The sequence below is a fragment of the Pholcus phalangioides genome, unplaced genomic scaffold (assembly GCF_987345545.1).
Source record: "Pholcus phalangioides strain wild (caught in Gottingen) unplaced genomic scaffold, Ppha-v1.0 ptg000007l_1, whole genome shotgun sequence".
NCBI lineage: Eukaryota > Metazoa > Arthropoda > Arachnida > Araneae > Pholcidae > Pholcus > Pholcus phalangioides.
The window spans coordinates 19,891,710-19,907,807 of NW_028301600.1; the positions used below are offsets into that span (position 1 = coordinate 19,891,710).

Consider the following 16,098-nt stretch of genomic DNA (forward strand, 5'->3'; position numbering starts at 1 on the left):
TTACGGCCATAGGCTCAACTAGTGCCGGTAACCTTAATTTAAAATCTTACATTTGGTTGTAAGAATTTTTTTTTCAAATTTTGATTTCATCAGTATGCGACCCGCTTATATGCAGCTGGGGTCCCATATACTCGCTTCTTCAAGCATCCAAAAGTGGGGTCCATGAGCTGGGACAAGAAAAATACTTTGACTAGCCAGCGATATTAGAGAAAAAAAAATTGCAAAACACGGGTGACAAAAAAATGTATGGCGAGTCCTTCGGAAAAAAAAAGTTTGTTTACAACATGTTTGTTTGTAAACATGAAATCGCTGCCACAACCCACTGCGGAAAAACGATTGTTAAATAATTAGTAGTAGTTGTAGGCTTCAAACGGCATCCCGATTGGTTAGAGATCTGTTACTCTCGAAACCAAAAATTTTCTCCCCCTCTAACTACTGTTTCACGTCACGTGACCTTAAGGACTGGTAGTACATAGTACCTCTTAACTACTAGTAGTTGAAGCGGTCCTTAGCTTCAGTCCTCCGACCGGTAGTTCATTAGGACTAGTAGTTACTAAGGACTGCAGAGATAGTTCACCCCCTGGATTACTGCTGATAACAACAATGTCATCTGCAAAAAACGCAAATGGTTGAGAAACTCTCCATTTGTTTTAATTCCTTTTTTATCCCAATCCAGTTTTTTGAATACTTCTTCTAAAACAGCGGTAAAGAGTTTTAGTGAGATAGTATCACCCTGTCTGACTCTTTTTCCAAGTTTAATTTTTGCTTTTCCTTTATCCAAACGAATCGTTGCAGTTGCTTTGTCATATATTTTCTTAATGATATTGTGTGATGAAAGTCTTCTCTACCCCAATTACATCTAGAGCTTTAGCAACAGCAGATGCGAAGACAGAGTCAAACGCTTTCTCAAAATCAATGAAGGTCATACACAATGGTACTTTGTATTCCTTATGTCTCTCTATAAGTTCCCCGATTGTGTGGATGTGATCCATTGTACTAAATCCACTTCGAAATCCTGCCTGTTCTTTTGGTTGAGCTTCGTCCAATTTGGATGCAAGCCTATATGTTAGCACTTTGGTGAAGATTTTATAAATTACTGATAGGAGACCGATTGGTCATTAGTTCTTGATATCCTCTTTTTCACCCTTTTTGTAAAGAAGAATCCTCATTGCATTATTCCAATCTTCAGGCACATCGAATTTTGTGAGACAATTTGCGAACAAGGCAGCTAGCATACTGGAAAATTTTTCTCCTGCTTCTTTAATAATGTCTATTGAAATCCCATCTTCACCTGGGCATTTGCATTTTTTCACACATCTTATAGCCTTGTAGGCAATAAGTTGTGTTTCAGCACAGGTGCTACTTGTACAAATTCGGCTTCATTTTCTTTTCTTTCTGCTCCCTTTCCTCTGTCCCAATCCTGTTCTTCATGTTTGTATAGAGCATTATAAAATTCTTCAACAATACTAATGATTTCATTTCCATCTTTTCTTTTTCGTGCAAAAATTTCCTAAAAAGAATACTTAGGTTTAACAAAGTATAACATGTCCTGCCTTCGTGCGTAAAATATCTTTTTCCACTTGGGAGAATAAACTTGTATTTTACCACTAGAACAAACAAAATGACAACCATTTTTATCAATTTTTAAACTGGAAATTAGATTATGGTGAATTTTCAGTAAATAAAGAACATTATTAAAATATAACTTGTTCTTAACACTGTTCGTGAAAACATGAAATTTAACCATTCCGATGCCTTTTATCAGACTTTCTGCATCATTTACAGCTAGAGACATCGTTGCATTTGCGATAGGTTTATATTCAATAAATAGATTGAGATTATTACAAAAATGAGCTGTTGTGGCTGTATCTATTGCCCAATTAAATTTTTCTACAGGATCATTATTTTGAATTGTGAACACTTCACTTAAATATGCATTATGCTCTTCAAAAGTTACATTTGATAAATTAGTATCGTCATCAAAATGGTAAGTTAGAGCATTTACATCGTGTTTTACATCATTTTTACGCATATTATTTTGAGAAAGATTTAATTTACCTTTCATGAATTTCTTCTTAACTTTCTTGAAATTGTTATTTTCAGCATCGTTCTTTGACAAAATGAGCGACTTCGGATTGGCACGAGAGTTCACATTCTAGGCTCCAATTTCAGAATGTTCACCCAAATCTTTTTTGGCTTGTTGTAATCTGTTCTCCTCCAATATGAGTTCTTGTTCGATGTTATTGAACACGAAATCTTTGTCATCCTACCGATAGATCAGCTGCACAATGCCTTGAAAACGTTGAGGCAGGAATCTTATGAGTTGAAAATCCTGATATAAGTTCTCGAGTGGATGGCCTGCTTTGTTTAGCGCTTGCACGGCTTTCCTCAGTCAAGCACTGAAAACACAGATGCTTGTATCAACGTCTTCATCGTAATGAAGCGAGAAGAACTCATCTAGTAGTTGTATGACTCTTGCTCTGGTCTTAGGTTTGAAGTGGTTACGGAGAATTGTCCATGCTTTGGAACCATCCATTGTAGCACTGACGAGATTACGATATTGCGGTTCTACGGCATAATATATCGTAGAGTATGCACGCCCCTTTCTCAAGTAATAGTCTATTATTTCTTGACCGGACATTCCTTCTGCGATAGGCGGTTCAGAGTTCTCGATGAAGGACCAACAACCTCTGTCCATTAGGTAGACTTTGATATCATACTTCCATGAAGAACAATTTCCCAGGCTGAGCAGAGAAAACTTGAAGTCGGAATCCATCTCCGGGAACTATAGGCAAAAGTTCGTTAATATTTTTCAGCAGCAGCCCCATTCTAGCAAATATGGGAAGTTCATTTTGAAAATACGTTCCGCTGGGTTATATCAACACCACACTGCATATCATTATAATGCGTGGCCCATAACCTTGTCAGCGCAGTGTGCAGTGTCACTCAATAAGAACCCAATTTGATTGAAAACTTTATTTTATTCCATATCAGGCTTAAGCATGAAAATAACATAGTGATGAGACATAACGAACATTTTTTAAGGTTCTCACGACTTTAGGGAAGGACATCTCATTTTATTGCTTGTGAGTATGTGTGATAGCTCTTCTGTAAAATAAATCTGTGTTGTGCGATAAATTGCTTCATACTTTGCCATCTCGAGTGCTTGTGAGAGACATTATCTGGAACAATATAGTTGTGAATTCAACAAGAAAAAATACACATTTTTAGCTTCCTTGCCAACATGCAATTATGGCAACCACAAAAGCCATCTTTACATAAACAGTATGTTTTCATTGTGCTGTTATAATACACTGAAGAGATAAAAAAACTGGTACACCTGCCTAATATCGTGTAGGACCCCCGCGAGCCCGCAGAAGTGCCGCAACACAATGTGGCATGGACTCGACTAATGTCTGAAGTAGTACTGGAGGTAATTGACACCATGAATCCTGCAGGGCTGTCAATAAATCCGTAGGAGTAAGAGGGGGGTGGAGATCTCTTCTGAACAGCACGTTGCAAGGCATCCAGATATGTTCAATAATGTTCATGTCTGGGGATTTAGGTGGCCAGCGGAAGTGTCTAAAGTCAGAAGAGTGTTCCTGGAGCCACTTTGTAGCAATTCTGGACGTGTGGGGTGTCGCATTGTCCTGCTGAAATTGTCCAAGTCTGTCGGAATGCACAATGGACATGAATGGGTGCAGGTGATCAGACAGGATGCTTACGTACCTGTCACCTGTCAGAGTCGTATCTAGACGTATCAGGGGTCCCATATCACGCCAACTGCACACGCCCCATACCATCACAGAGCCTCCACCAGCTTGAACAGTCCCCTGTTGATATGTAGGGTCCATGGATTCATGACGTTGTCTCCATACCCGTACACGTCCATCAGCTCGAAGCAATTGGAACAGAGACTCGTCAGACCAGGCAATGTGTTTCCAGTCCTCAACAGTCCAATGTCAGTGTTGTCGGGCCCAGGCGAGGTGTAAAGCTTTGTGTCGTGCAGTCATCAAGGGTACACGAGTGGGCCTTTGGCTCCAAAAGTCCACATCGATGATGTTTCGTTGAATGGTTCGCACGCTGACACTTGTTGATGGCCCAGCATTGAAATCTACAGCAATTTGCAGAAGGGTTGCACGTCTGTCACGTTTAATGATTCTCGTCAGTCGTCGTTGGTCCCACTCTTGCATGATCTTTTTCCGGCAGCAGCGATCTCGTAGATTTAATTTTTTACCGGATTCCCGATATTCACGGTACACTCGTGAAATGGTCGTACGTGAAAATCCAAATTTCATCGCTACCTCAGAGATGCTATGTCCTATCTCTTGTGCGCCAACTATAACACCATGTTCAAACTCACTTAAATCTCGATAACCTGCCATTGTAGCAGCAGTAACAGATCTAACAACTATGCCAGACACTTGTTGTGTTATATAGGCGTTGCCGACCACAGCGCCGTACTCTGATTGGTTCCATATCTCTTTATTTGCATACGCATGCCTGTACCAGTTTTTTTGGCTCTTCAGTTTAAAACTTCATACACACACAATGTTTATTGTGGACAAGTTGTAATAAAGCACAACATATATGATCTGAAGCTAATTTAGAATAAAGCATTTCAACAAGGTAGATGTATAAGATAGGATATATACTGAAAAAAATCACTTCAAAGGTCTAATCAACCTCACCTTAGCAAAAAATTGATTTTTGTTCTCTATTCCATATATCTCTTGCAGCAAGTAACACAGCCCATCACAGAACAGCTTTTGCTTCAATGTTTTTAGGATATATGTACCATCAACATTTTTTTCAACAATAGCAATCACCATATGAGACTGACGAGGCTCTAAATATGTGAAGAAAATATATTAACTTTTTTTTTTTGAACAATGATATCTAGTATAATAACAGTAGTGGCCATTTTGACTGCTATAGAGATATAAACATTGATGAGATTATAAAACTCAGCTTGTCATGTCAAAAGTCAGTGCAGGATGTGGAGATATGTTTTGCAATTCTCAGAAATTTTCTCAGTAATTGGAAGAGTGCATAATTATTTGAAACTAAGCACAAAGTACAACAAAAAGTGGCATTTTACTCTGCTCATTTTTTTGCTAGCAATGCTTTCTGGTTAGATGGGACCTTATTTTTTAAAGTGTGCGTCAGGTTATATGGAATACTATATATAGGTTACATCAGAGTTCGACTTTGTACCATCCACTGTACCAGATAAAGACAATGCAGAATATCTCTTCAAGACAGGAGGTTTTCGTAAAATAGGAGAGGAGTCAGGGAATAATGCATGTCCAGTTTTCTGAAGGACTTACCGTGACTGTTGACAGCAGGGTTGGCAGGTTTTTGACGTCAACAACCTTTGTCAAAAACCTCAAATATTGCTTTTCAATATAAAAATTCCCATTGGAAATACACACGTTAATTGCATGTAATGTTTAAAGTGACTATGTTGTACAAAGAATAAATATATTTAATATGATTGTAAAATAATTTTCTACTCTATACAGAATTATTTTGGACAATATATGTTTTTTTCTTATAAAATGTACAATTTGAATAAGCACAACATAAACACTGAAGGAAAACTATGGAATGATTTAACATTCTCTGATTCAACATGATTCTTGACCTTCTACAATTTCTTCAACTGCTTATATATGTGTGCATTGATATAAACCATCTGCTGTACTCTTTTTACAACAGATAAGCGTTTAAAAAGTTTATTACATCATATATGTGTGATGTTGTGATTTCTATTATTATTAAATTATCTAGATCAGCGGTTCTCAACCTTTTTTGACTCACGGAGCCCTTTTAAGTAAAAAAATTCTATGGCGGAGCCCCATAGGCCAATTTTTTAATTATTCATCAAAGTTACTGATTTAATTTTACTCTATTTAAAAATATTTATAATAATTATTTTTTAATTTTACTGTTTTTTTTTTATTTTCCTCGAACGGCCGCGGAGCCTCTGGAGAGTGTACAAGGAGCACCGGTTGAGAACCGCTGATCTAGATAATTACTGATACTTAAAATAATACTCTTATTGTGCATAACATTGAAATATATCTAGTTATCACAACACTAAATTATAGGACTAAAATGTCATTCAATTTGGCAAGGCTAGCTTGTATATGATGTTAAACTCCTGTAACTTATTCTTAGTCAAACTTAGTTATTTTGACTATTGTACTACGATATGGTATATTTACTAGCATTTATAATGCAATGGTTTTCCAATTTAAGCTGTATTTAAATGTGCAAAACAAATGCTTTGGGTATCAAGTCTTGTCAGCTCTGCTTTGGCTGAAAATACTCTTTAAAACTGTGAATTTATACACCCTGAGCTAAGAAATTTTTAGGTGAAAATAAATGAGTTCAATTAGTGTATTAACAGATGCTGTGTGAGAATTTTTATATGGAATAAAATTTTGAAAATTTAAAATATAAAAATAGGTATTTTTTTCTCAGTAATTATAATTCTAAATATAAAACCCTTTAACCTACAAAAAAGTAAGTGTTTCTTTATTTAACATATCTATCAGGTTAAAAAAACTATTTGACAACATTGACAGTAAGTTTTTGACTGTTTTAATACTGATTTAGTTTTTGAAGTCAAAAACCTAACTCTGATGTCCTATCATACATATTTTGAATAAGTAGCTCTATACCGCTTAGCAAATTGAACACAGGTAATGAGTAGCTTAGATTAATAAACCATAAAATTATACAATTGAATAATTGATGTTAGATTTATCCAAAATTCCAAAACAATCACGGCTATACGCGTTTTGGAACTATATGAAGTTCTTTCAGCAATAGCAGAAACAAAGAAGAAAGAAAATATTCTTTAATATATATTTTCTTTCTTCTTTGTTTCTGCTACTGCTGAAGGAACTTCATATAGTTCCGAAACGCGTATAGCCGTGTTCGTTTTGGAATTTTGGGTAAATCTAACGTCGATTATTCAATTGTATTATCAAACCCAAAAGGTAATTCACACATTTCCATAAAATTATGCTTATATATAACCTATATACAAACATAATTTTATGTTTACATAATAACATATAACCTATATATTTTATATGTTCTAGACTTTTATGTTGAAAAATTCAAAATTGCAGATTATAATTAATATTTTGTTTTAATCATTGTAATAAATGATTGTTAAAAAAAAAAAACATTGTAATATGCAAAAAAGTAAGTTTTTCATCATAATATGTACCTATTGTGTTCAGAAACATTATTAAAAAGCATTCATTTAGGTTTTTGACGGTCTTTAACAGTTTAAACCAGTTTTTGATGATTGTCATGTCAAAAGTCAGTTTTTGACATCGCAAACCCAACCCTGGTTGACAGTATTATGTACCTGGCAACACCAGAGAAACAGTTATTATGTTCCACAAAGATGGCAACAGTAGGGATTAACATGCCAGGAATGAAGCTCCTGTAAATATTGTCTTCAGTAAAAAATTATGCGTCCACTTATTATTTATACATAAAACCCTTTTTGCAAAAAAAATCGGGGAGGTGTTCTTTATACTGTACATGGATAGTATTATAGATATATCTTTTAAACTTTTATCCAAATTTTAAGCCCTAAAAAGTCTGAGCCCTAATCATGATATACAGTACAATGAATCAAACACCATTTAACAATATAAACTTACCTTCACCCTCTTCTGCTACACACTGTATTAGCACAGGAATTATATCATCTTCTACTCTGTAAGATAACTTTAAAAAAACCCACAATTAATCATTAAGCGGGCATAATGACAGGTGCATCACAAATAAGTTTTAAAATATTAAAGCTTCAACTTAGAAGTGGAGACTAAGTGCTATATATATAGCATATTCTCAAGCTTTATCAAAGGCTATTGTGATGCAACTTCTTAAGGAACAATTTTTGGCACAAGATGACGCAGAGTTAAAGTTTCTGTATTTTTGTAGCAAAATCCAGCAAACAGCCGAAAATTGTAAGAGAATATAACAGACATTGGCAATTGTAGCAGCTTGTAGCAGATTTTCCACCCTGGGTGCTGATTCTGAATCTGGCATTGGTTTTGTCAGATTGGCTCTAGTTTTTGAGATAACGTGAAAATTAAATTTCAATACATGTAATAACGTAACTACATTGAAATAGTAAAGAATATGTATTATTTCTCAAAAACAAGAGCTAATTCAGCAAAAGTAACACCTTTTGAAATCAGCAGCCGAAAATTCCCAAAAAACAGTTGAAACTTTTTGAGAATATAATTTTTTTTGTTGTTGAGCAGTGTTATCATCAAAAATTCATTCATTTTTCAACTAAATAGTAAGCTTTCATACATGTAACCTAGTAGATGCACTGCACTAGATTTTGTAACTTTTATGCCGCCCAATGAAGGGTTAATATACATATATTCAATGAAGTAAAATGTATTAAAAAAGTAAACTTTCTGAATTTGGTGAGATCAATAGAATAAAAAAAAAAATATTGGAGACTACCCATTTCTTTTGAACAGTAATTTTACTGAAAAATATTCTGCTAAGAATAATTATATTACAATTTGATGATTATATTAAGCTTCAAATAAACAGATTTTCACACTTGAAAAAAATTCACGGGTTAAGATCAATGACCTATTTTATATAAATGGTAACAATTAATTTATGAAACATGTAATGGAATTACCGTTTCTTCAGAGTATTTACTAGGATCAAAAACATGGGAAACTTGACTGAACAGCTGATTCACTCCTTTTTTGTAATGGAAAGTTTCTGAGCTCTTCATTGAAGAATCTCGAGGAGTATAGCTATGATTGTCAAAAAATAAAGTAGAAAATTTGCTATTTGATTACATGTTCCAAATTCATAAGTAACAAAAGCATAACATAAGTACACAAAAAGACGTGACATTTTGTATTTTCTGGTAGGAAAAAGGAGAATATTATTCTACTATATTCAATGTATTGAAATAGATATTCTTAAAGTGAGAAAAAAATCTCTGAAATTGTCCAGTTTTACGAAACAAAGAATTTGTGTTTCACCATTGAAACATTATGCTAATCAAAAAGTATACTTACAAAACACCATTTGCAGTCACCTCTTCAGTGCAAAAGTAGTGAATCGTTATTGCACACCGGACATCAGAATCAAACGTGAAGTCTATGTTGTAGCTAGTGTTTGTGGGGCAAGTATTACCTGAAAGTCCATTGCCATCTGCATTTTCAGGAGCTCTAAAAATGTATAAAAATATTTAATTATTAAAAAATCTGAATTATTAAAAATATAACACTTCAGAATTTTTTTAAACAAATGCACATGAATATACGTTCATACTTTACAAATCTCAAAGATTCCTTGCGAATATTGATAAGACTGCGAAGTGTTCTTGTTGGCTCGTTTGGCTGTTGAGGGGCTGGATATGGAAACTACAAAAGATGATCAGCAATAATAAACTTCAATAACAAACAATTTTTTCTAAAATTCTCAATCAATGAAATCACAGTCACATTCTGTAAATTTGGATCCTCTCATATAGTCAGTTTCACATCAGATCAGAAAAAAAAATATCTGATTGAAATTTTCGAGAGTAAGCATGCAAATTTACCTGGTAGGGCTTCAGAAAAATCACTTGGCTCGGGGGCCCATGATGATTTTAAAGACGGCACTGGGGTCCTAAGCAATCTCCTCAAAATTAAGTCAGTTCCATTCAATGTAGAAAGGCATTATCATAAGGTTTGATTATGAATACTACTAGAAAAGTTAAATGGTATGTATGAAGATTATATCTCTCAGTGCCTCAACCAGATCATAGCCCACTGTTCTACCTGAATAAAGAGATTTTAGCAGGTGGTCGAAGAGAACCTGGGCCATGCTGGAAAATGTGTGTGTATAGCGCATGTCCCACGATTCTTGGTCGGCAATGCAGGGTAAGGTAATTAAAGTAAAAGATAATAAAAAGTCTTTGTTGGTCATAAAACTGCAAAAACCACAGCTGGGGTGTGTTTGTTCCGAACAAGTACAGGATTCCCATCACAGCAGCTATCTCACCATACCAAAAATACATAGACTAATATTTAAATACTGTCGGATCCATGAGTAAAATGAGAGTTCAATAAATACACTTGCCGGCGTAGGTCTTGATCCTAGGAAATTCAGGTCCATGTTCTCTCCAAACAGAAAAGCTTCTGGCTGTGTTGTTTCAAAGCGTTCAGCTCCCATGATGAAATGGGTAGCAAAATATGTACCTGAAAGTGAATATCTTTGTTAAAAGACTAATATATTCAATAATTATAAAAAAAAAAACTGACCTATAAACAAGAGAGAAATAGAATAAAAATTTTGATCTTTCCTAAAGATCTAAGATCTAACAAAAATGACCGACCTGCTTTCGGAGGGTAACGGTATGCATTGTTAGGAATAAGATCAAGTTCTTCAACGCGAGCATTTTGACGATTGAATATGTTACCCATCTCCCAAATTCAAATGACACGAATGCCCATGTTAAGAACAACGAAACTAAGGCAGATGTCGAGGTGTTGTCGTTATACACATGATCGGCTTTGACCGCAGCTGAATACTAGCGGTAAAATGATTAGCCAATCATATTTGCAAGTTTGCGTATGAGAAGTTCATGTCATGGCCCCATTGAGCTTATATTACTGGAGGGAGCATGACGTCAGCGGTCTCCCCTAACATCTCCGTCGGAAGATCACGTGACTCGGTGCAAACAAACACGATCCCCCATAGAGATCAATGTTAAAATTGCCGATTTTAGCATAATAATGGGGTTCTCCACCACATCAATAATTTTAAAAATTGAATTGAATTTTGATTTTCGAAATATTGAGTTCGCTTAGAAATACGAAGCCCAGAAAATTAAGTATAAAATAATGAGTCAGACCCATTGAGGTGGATATCCATTCAATAACGTTAATTTCAGCTTTTTATTTATATCGTCTCAAGCACGAAAATGAGAATTAATGTCTCCGTATTGCCTTATATTATCCAATTGCATCAATCCATAAAGTTCAGGATGTTTTGAAATTAATTATGGGCCCATATAAATTACACTGTACATTGAACAAATTCCGAAGCATTTTTTGAAGCAAAAACAGGCAAATCAATAACTTGAACTTAAAAAGAAAAATTCGAAATATCTAGCTCCCATAAAAAAAAAATTATAGAATTAATGGAAGAGATAATTCCAGAATTAATAAGATATAATTTAAATAATCCAGAATCAATGAAAGAAATAATTTCAGAATCAATGAAAGAAATAATTTCAGAATCAATGAAAGAAATAATTCCAAAATTAATGAAAGAAAATATTCTAGAATTAATGTAAGAGATAATTTCAGCATTGATAAAAAAGTGATAATTCCAAAATTAATGAAAGAGATAATTTCAGCATTAATGAAAGATAATTCCAGAATGAAGGAAAGTGATAATTCCAAAATTAATGAAAGCGGTAATTCCAGAATTAAAGTAAGAGATAATTCCAGAATGAAGGAAAGTGATAATTCCAAAATTAATGAAAGCGGTAATTCCAGAATTAAAGTAAGAGATAATTCCAAAATTAATGAAAGAAAAAATTATAGAATTTATGGAAGAAATAGTTCTAAAATCAATGCAAGGTAATTTCAGCATTAATGAAGTGATAATTTCAGCATTAATGAAGTGATAATTCTGAAATCAATGAAAGAGATAATTTCAGCATTAATGAAGTGATATTTCTAAAATCAATGAAAGAGATAATTTCAGCATTAATGAAGTGATAATTCCAAAATAATTGAAAGCGACATTAGATCAGTCGGCTTTACCTTTGACGCTGGGGGGGGGGGGCCTCCGTATCTCCACCCATGGCTGCTAGTTGGAAGTTTGTATACTTACGACCAGGACCGCAACTAGGGGCGGGAGCAGGTGGGTCTCGTGCCCCGGGTGCTAGATCCGAGGGGGCGCAAATTTCATTCTGAAACTTTTCCTTCAACATTACAAGGGGGCGTCAAAATGCGCGCTTGCTCGGGGTGACTAAGCATCAGGGCCGTCTTAAGAGTATCATGGGCCCCCGGGCCAATTGATGTTTCTGAGGCCCTACCAAACAAATTTCGAAAATTTCAACCATATTTCATTTTTGTGAGGCCCCTCTTCGCTTGAGGCCCCCGGGCCGTGCCCGGGTGGGCCCATGCCTTAAGACGGCACTGCTAAGCATCTAGTCGCCCTGCCTACGACCACTTTGCCACGGAGTACAAAAAACTTGCACAGGGCCCCCATAGGCTGGGATCTTTTGTGGGCCCCTTGTCAGATTTTTCACGTTCCTCTCCTTGGTGAATTTACAGCCTGAAAAAACAAAAATGACGAGAATCATCCCGGACTGGATCTAGAGCCCTCTCAGCTTCATAGTTTTGGGGGCATGGTTTATGTAGGGGTTTCACAAGGTGTGCGTCGCGGCTCCTAGGGACATCGCTAACCTTTATCAGAAACGTAGCAAGAAGGAGATATAGGGCACATTAGTGTGACGTCACGACCGGCAGCGCTGATTCCAAACAAACATGAGCTGAGCGAGATTATAAAGGAAAACGCCATAGGGGAAGTTGATGAGATTCTGTTTGAAAATTATTTTTCTAAAAAAATACACTCGTGTGCAAAATTAAGAGAATTAGCATATTATGTCGAATTTCTGAAAAACTAATGGACAGATTTTAATGAAATTTGGTACGAATACACATTTATAACAGAGAAAGAGATGTACCATACAAAAGTCATAGTACGCAAGCATGATTGTCAGTAAAGCTTATCATTGCAGGAATGTCCAAAATCCACTTTGCGAGATCGAACCGAAAATGAGTCTAATACGGGGTATGGTCCTCTCTCACAGTCAGACAGGTCGCACAGCGCGACGGCATACTGGACACGAGGCAGTTGAGGAGTCCCTGTGGCAATCGGTTCAACTCCTGCAGCACCGCAGTTTTCAGCTCCGGGATGGCGAGATGCAATTGCCCTCCCAAGAGCGTCCCAGACATGTTCTATAGGGTTTAGGTCAGGAGATCTGGCTGGCCAATCCATACGTCGAATATCCCTACTTTCCAGATAATCGTTGGCCAGGTGAGCCCGATATGGACGAGCGTCGTCGTTCATGAACAGGAGCCGAGGGCCAACTGCGCCCTTGAAAAGTCGAACATAGGTGGCTCTAAGCTCTCCTCTCTATACCTCCTAGCAGTCACGGACCCTCTGCCAAACACATGGAGGGGTGTGCTGCCGTCCAACATGATGCCTGCCTACACCATGACACCTCTACCACCATAGTGGTCCATTTCCCTGATGTGGGAGGGATGGTATCGGGTACTAGGCTCTCTCCATATGAGTGTACGTCGAGTATCAGTGTCCAGGCTGAATGTCGACTCACATGTGAAGAGCACGGTGCTCCGCTGAAGTCTGGTCCAAGGCTGATGTTGTCTGCACCATGCCAAACGCGGTCTCTTGTGTGCTGCAGTTAGCGGGACGCAAACAGCGGGTCTTCTGGCATAAAACACTCTCTCATGACGCCTTCGGGCAACAGTAAACCATGAAACTCGAGTTCTAGTGGCAGAATGCAGCTCACGTGAGAGCTGTGATGCTGTAGCATTCCTGTGGCGCCACGCTGAAAGTGCCAAATAACGATTCTAATTGGTCGTCGTGGCTCTTCGACGACTTTGTCCAGGTCTTCTCGATATGGATCCAGTGTTCTGGAACTGTTTCCACAAATTGCAGACGACACTGGGCGTAACATTGAGCTCTGTAGCTACCTGCACTTGTGATTGCCCTGTCTCCAATCTATCGACAATTCTCCATCTCATTCCGTCATCCATACGTTTGTGGCTACATTTTACCTGATAGCTTATAAAATTTACCAAACTCTTGCGAGAAACACAGCGAATGTCGCCAAGGAGTACGAGCACACGAATCGTGGAAAACACGCCTCGTGCCCTTATCATCCCCTCCGTGGTCACAGCTCCGCCCACACGCACGTGTACCCTTACATATTCGACACTGAATATTTGTATACTTCTTTGGTGGCATAAGTACCTTTGGTTCAGTACTTTTTGTGAAAATAGACACAGCAATGTGCAAATTCTCTTAATTTTGCACACGAGTGTATAATTACGACTTTTTAGAGCTCTTGAAATCAAAACTTCAAACTCTTGTGAACATGCAATGTTAAAAATGCAATGTTAGTTCGTCTCTAATTAGCTATGAAAGCTTTATATTTCTTGCATGTTATCTGTTCACGTGCGTTTGGCCTAGAAGCCATACTTTTGAATCCATTGCAGGAATCAATCATGGAACCAATGATTGAATCGAAGAAATAATTTTAGAATTATTGAAAAAATAGTTTTAGGATAAATGGAAATTTATAATTAATGAAAAAATAGCCACTGAATTACTGAAAGCAATAATTGCAGAACTACTGATAGAAATCAGAATTATTGAGAATTACTTAGGAATTGTCAAGAGTAATTTCAGAATTGTTGAAAGTAATAATTTATTAAAAAATTAAGAGTTTTTTTGAAAGAAATAAGTTCATAATTTATGAAAATTTAAAGTTGATTAAAAAATTAATTTCAGAATTATCGGAACAAATTTCAGATTTAATGAAAGAAATAACTGATCAAAAAGAGTTAATTAATTAATCAAAGAAAATTATTTGAAAATAAATAAAAATTTAAATTTAAATGAAAGAGATATAGTAGAACCTCCCCTAACGGACACTTTTCTGATTCCCGGTGCCGTAGAATAGCTCCTTAATATATATAGAAATGTCCTCTCCACTTGTTAATACAAGATTCATCGAAAGACTGGTTATGTGTGGAATAATTACAAGGAAGAAAAAATTCATCTCTGACACCACGGAATTTAGAACCAAAATTCTGAATTTTGATTAATTTTTATCAATCCAGAATTTTCATTAATTTTTTGAGAAAACTCCACTTTATTTCTTTAATCAGCCTATGAAATATTTTTTATTAAATTTATGAATTTGGCTTTAATTCCGAATATTCATTTATTATGATATTTCATCGATCGATGGAGGAATTATTTTTCATCATATCTGAAATTTAATTACTAATTTCACTAAAGTCTGGTGTTTCATTAATCTAGTTATTTGTCATTAAATATGAGTTTTCAGTTTTGGAATTATTTATTAATTTAAAATTTTTATCAAACCTTTCAGTTGTTTTGACTTTTCACATGTTCCAATTTTTTTTTTCATTCATTATGGGATTATTTTCCATTTATTTCAGAATTTTCCTTCATTCCAATTTCTATTAATTATATAATGATGTATAATAATATTTATTTAATTTTATTAATTGTGTGATTCATTCTAAATTTTTAACTTTTGTAAATTGTGAACTTTCATTAATTTTCATAATTCCTGAATTTTCATTAATTTTTATCCATCGAAAAATTTGCGTTACTTTTTATCCATCGTAAATTTGCGTTACTTTTTATCCATCTTCAATTTCCATTAATTTATGTAAATCCACCTTCAGTTTTTTTAAATTACAGAATAGTTTTCCTTTACTTCTGAATTTTCATTAATAATGATATTTCATCAATCAAGGAATAATTTTTCAAAAAAATCTGAATTTTCAAAATTTTTTAATTATTTACTAATTTCGAATTGTCGTTCAATCCTAATTTTTTATTATTTTTTTGTGTTCACGTTTTTACATACGGTATTTTAATAGATATTTTTCAGCATTCCCGTACTATACAGGGTGCGCAAAAAGTCCGTAGAAACTTTACAAATTCATAAAAACATGAAAATAACCGAAATAAAAAACGGTTTGCAAGGTTAGCATCGCTAGGTCACGGTAATTTTTTTAAGAAAGGAAAAAATTAACTCATAAAACAGCCAATAGGCTGCGCTGACGTGCACAAGTCAGAGAAAAGATACTCAAATAACGAACAGAATGCCTCCTAATCGTTTATTACAGCAGTATGTGTCACACATGACCACCACCACAGGGGATAACACATTGCAGGCGAGTCACAAATAAAGCAACGGCAGAGTGCAGCAGGTTTATAACGGTGAACTTGTTGTGG

At 35.6% G+C, this 16,098-nt stretch overlaps 1 protein-coding gene across 2 annotated transcripts in view; it reads right to left on the reverse strand.

Moving 5' to 3' along the window:
• Positions 1-10,638, reverse strand: part of Mrgn1 (Mahogunin ring finger 1) — a 57,775-nt gene extending 47,137 nt beyond the window's left edge. For both annotated transcript variants that reach the window (XM_089232797.1, XM_089232796.1), the window contains exons 1-7: positions 10,394-10,638; positions 10,138-10,256; positions 9,346-9,437; positions 9,090-9,242; positions 8,699-8,819; positions 7,692-7,758; positions 4,692-4,849 (exon numbers count right to left, since the gene is read on the reverse strand). In XM_089232797.1, the coding sequence (XP_089088923.1) occupies positions 4,692-4,849; positions 7,692-7,758; positions 8,699-8,819; positions 9,090-9,242; positions 9,346-9,437; positions 10,138-10,256; positions 10,394-10,481 (798 nt within the window). In that variant the 5' untranslated portion in view covers positions 10,482-10,638. The remainder of the gene's footprint in view (positions 1-4,691; positions 4,850-7,691; positions 7,759-8,698; positions 8,820-9,089; positions 9,243-9,345; positions 9,438-10,137; positions 10,257-10,393) is intronic.
• Positions 10,639-16,098: the final 5,460 nt, after the last annotated feature.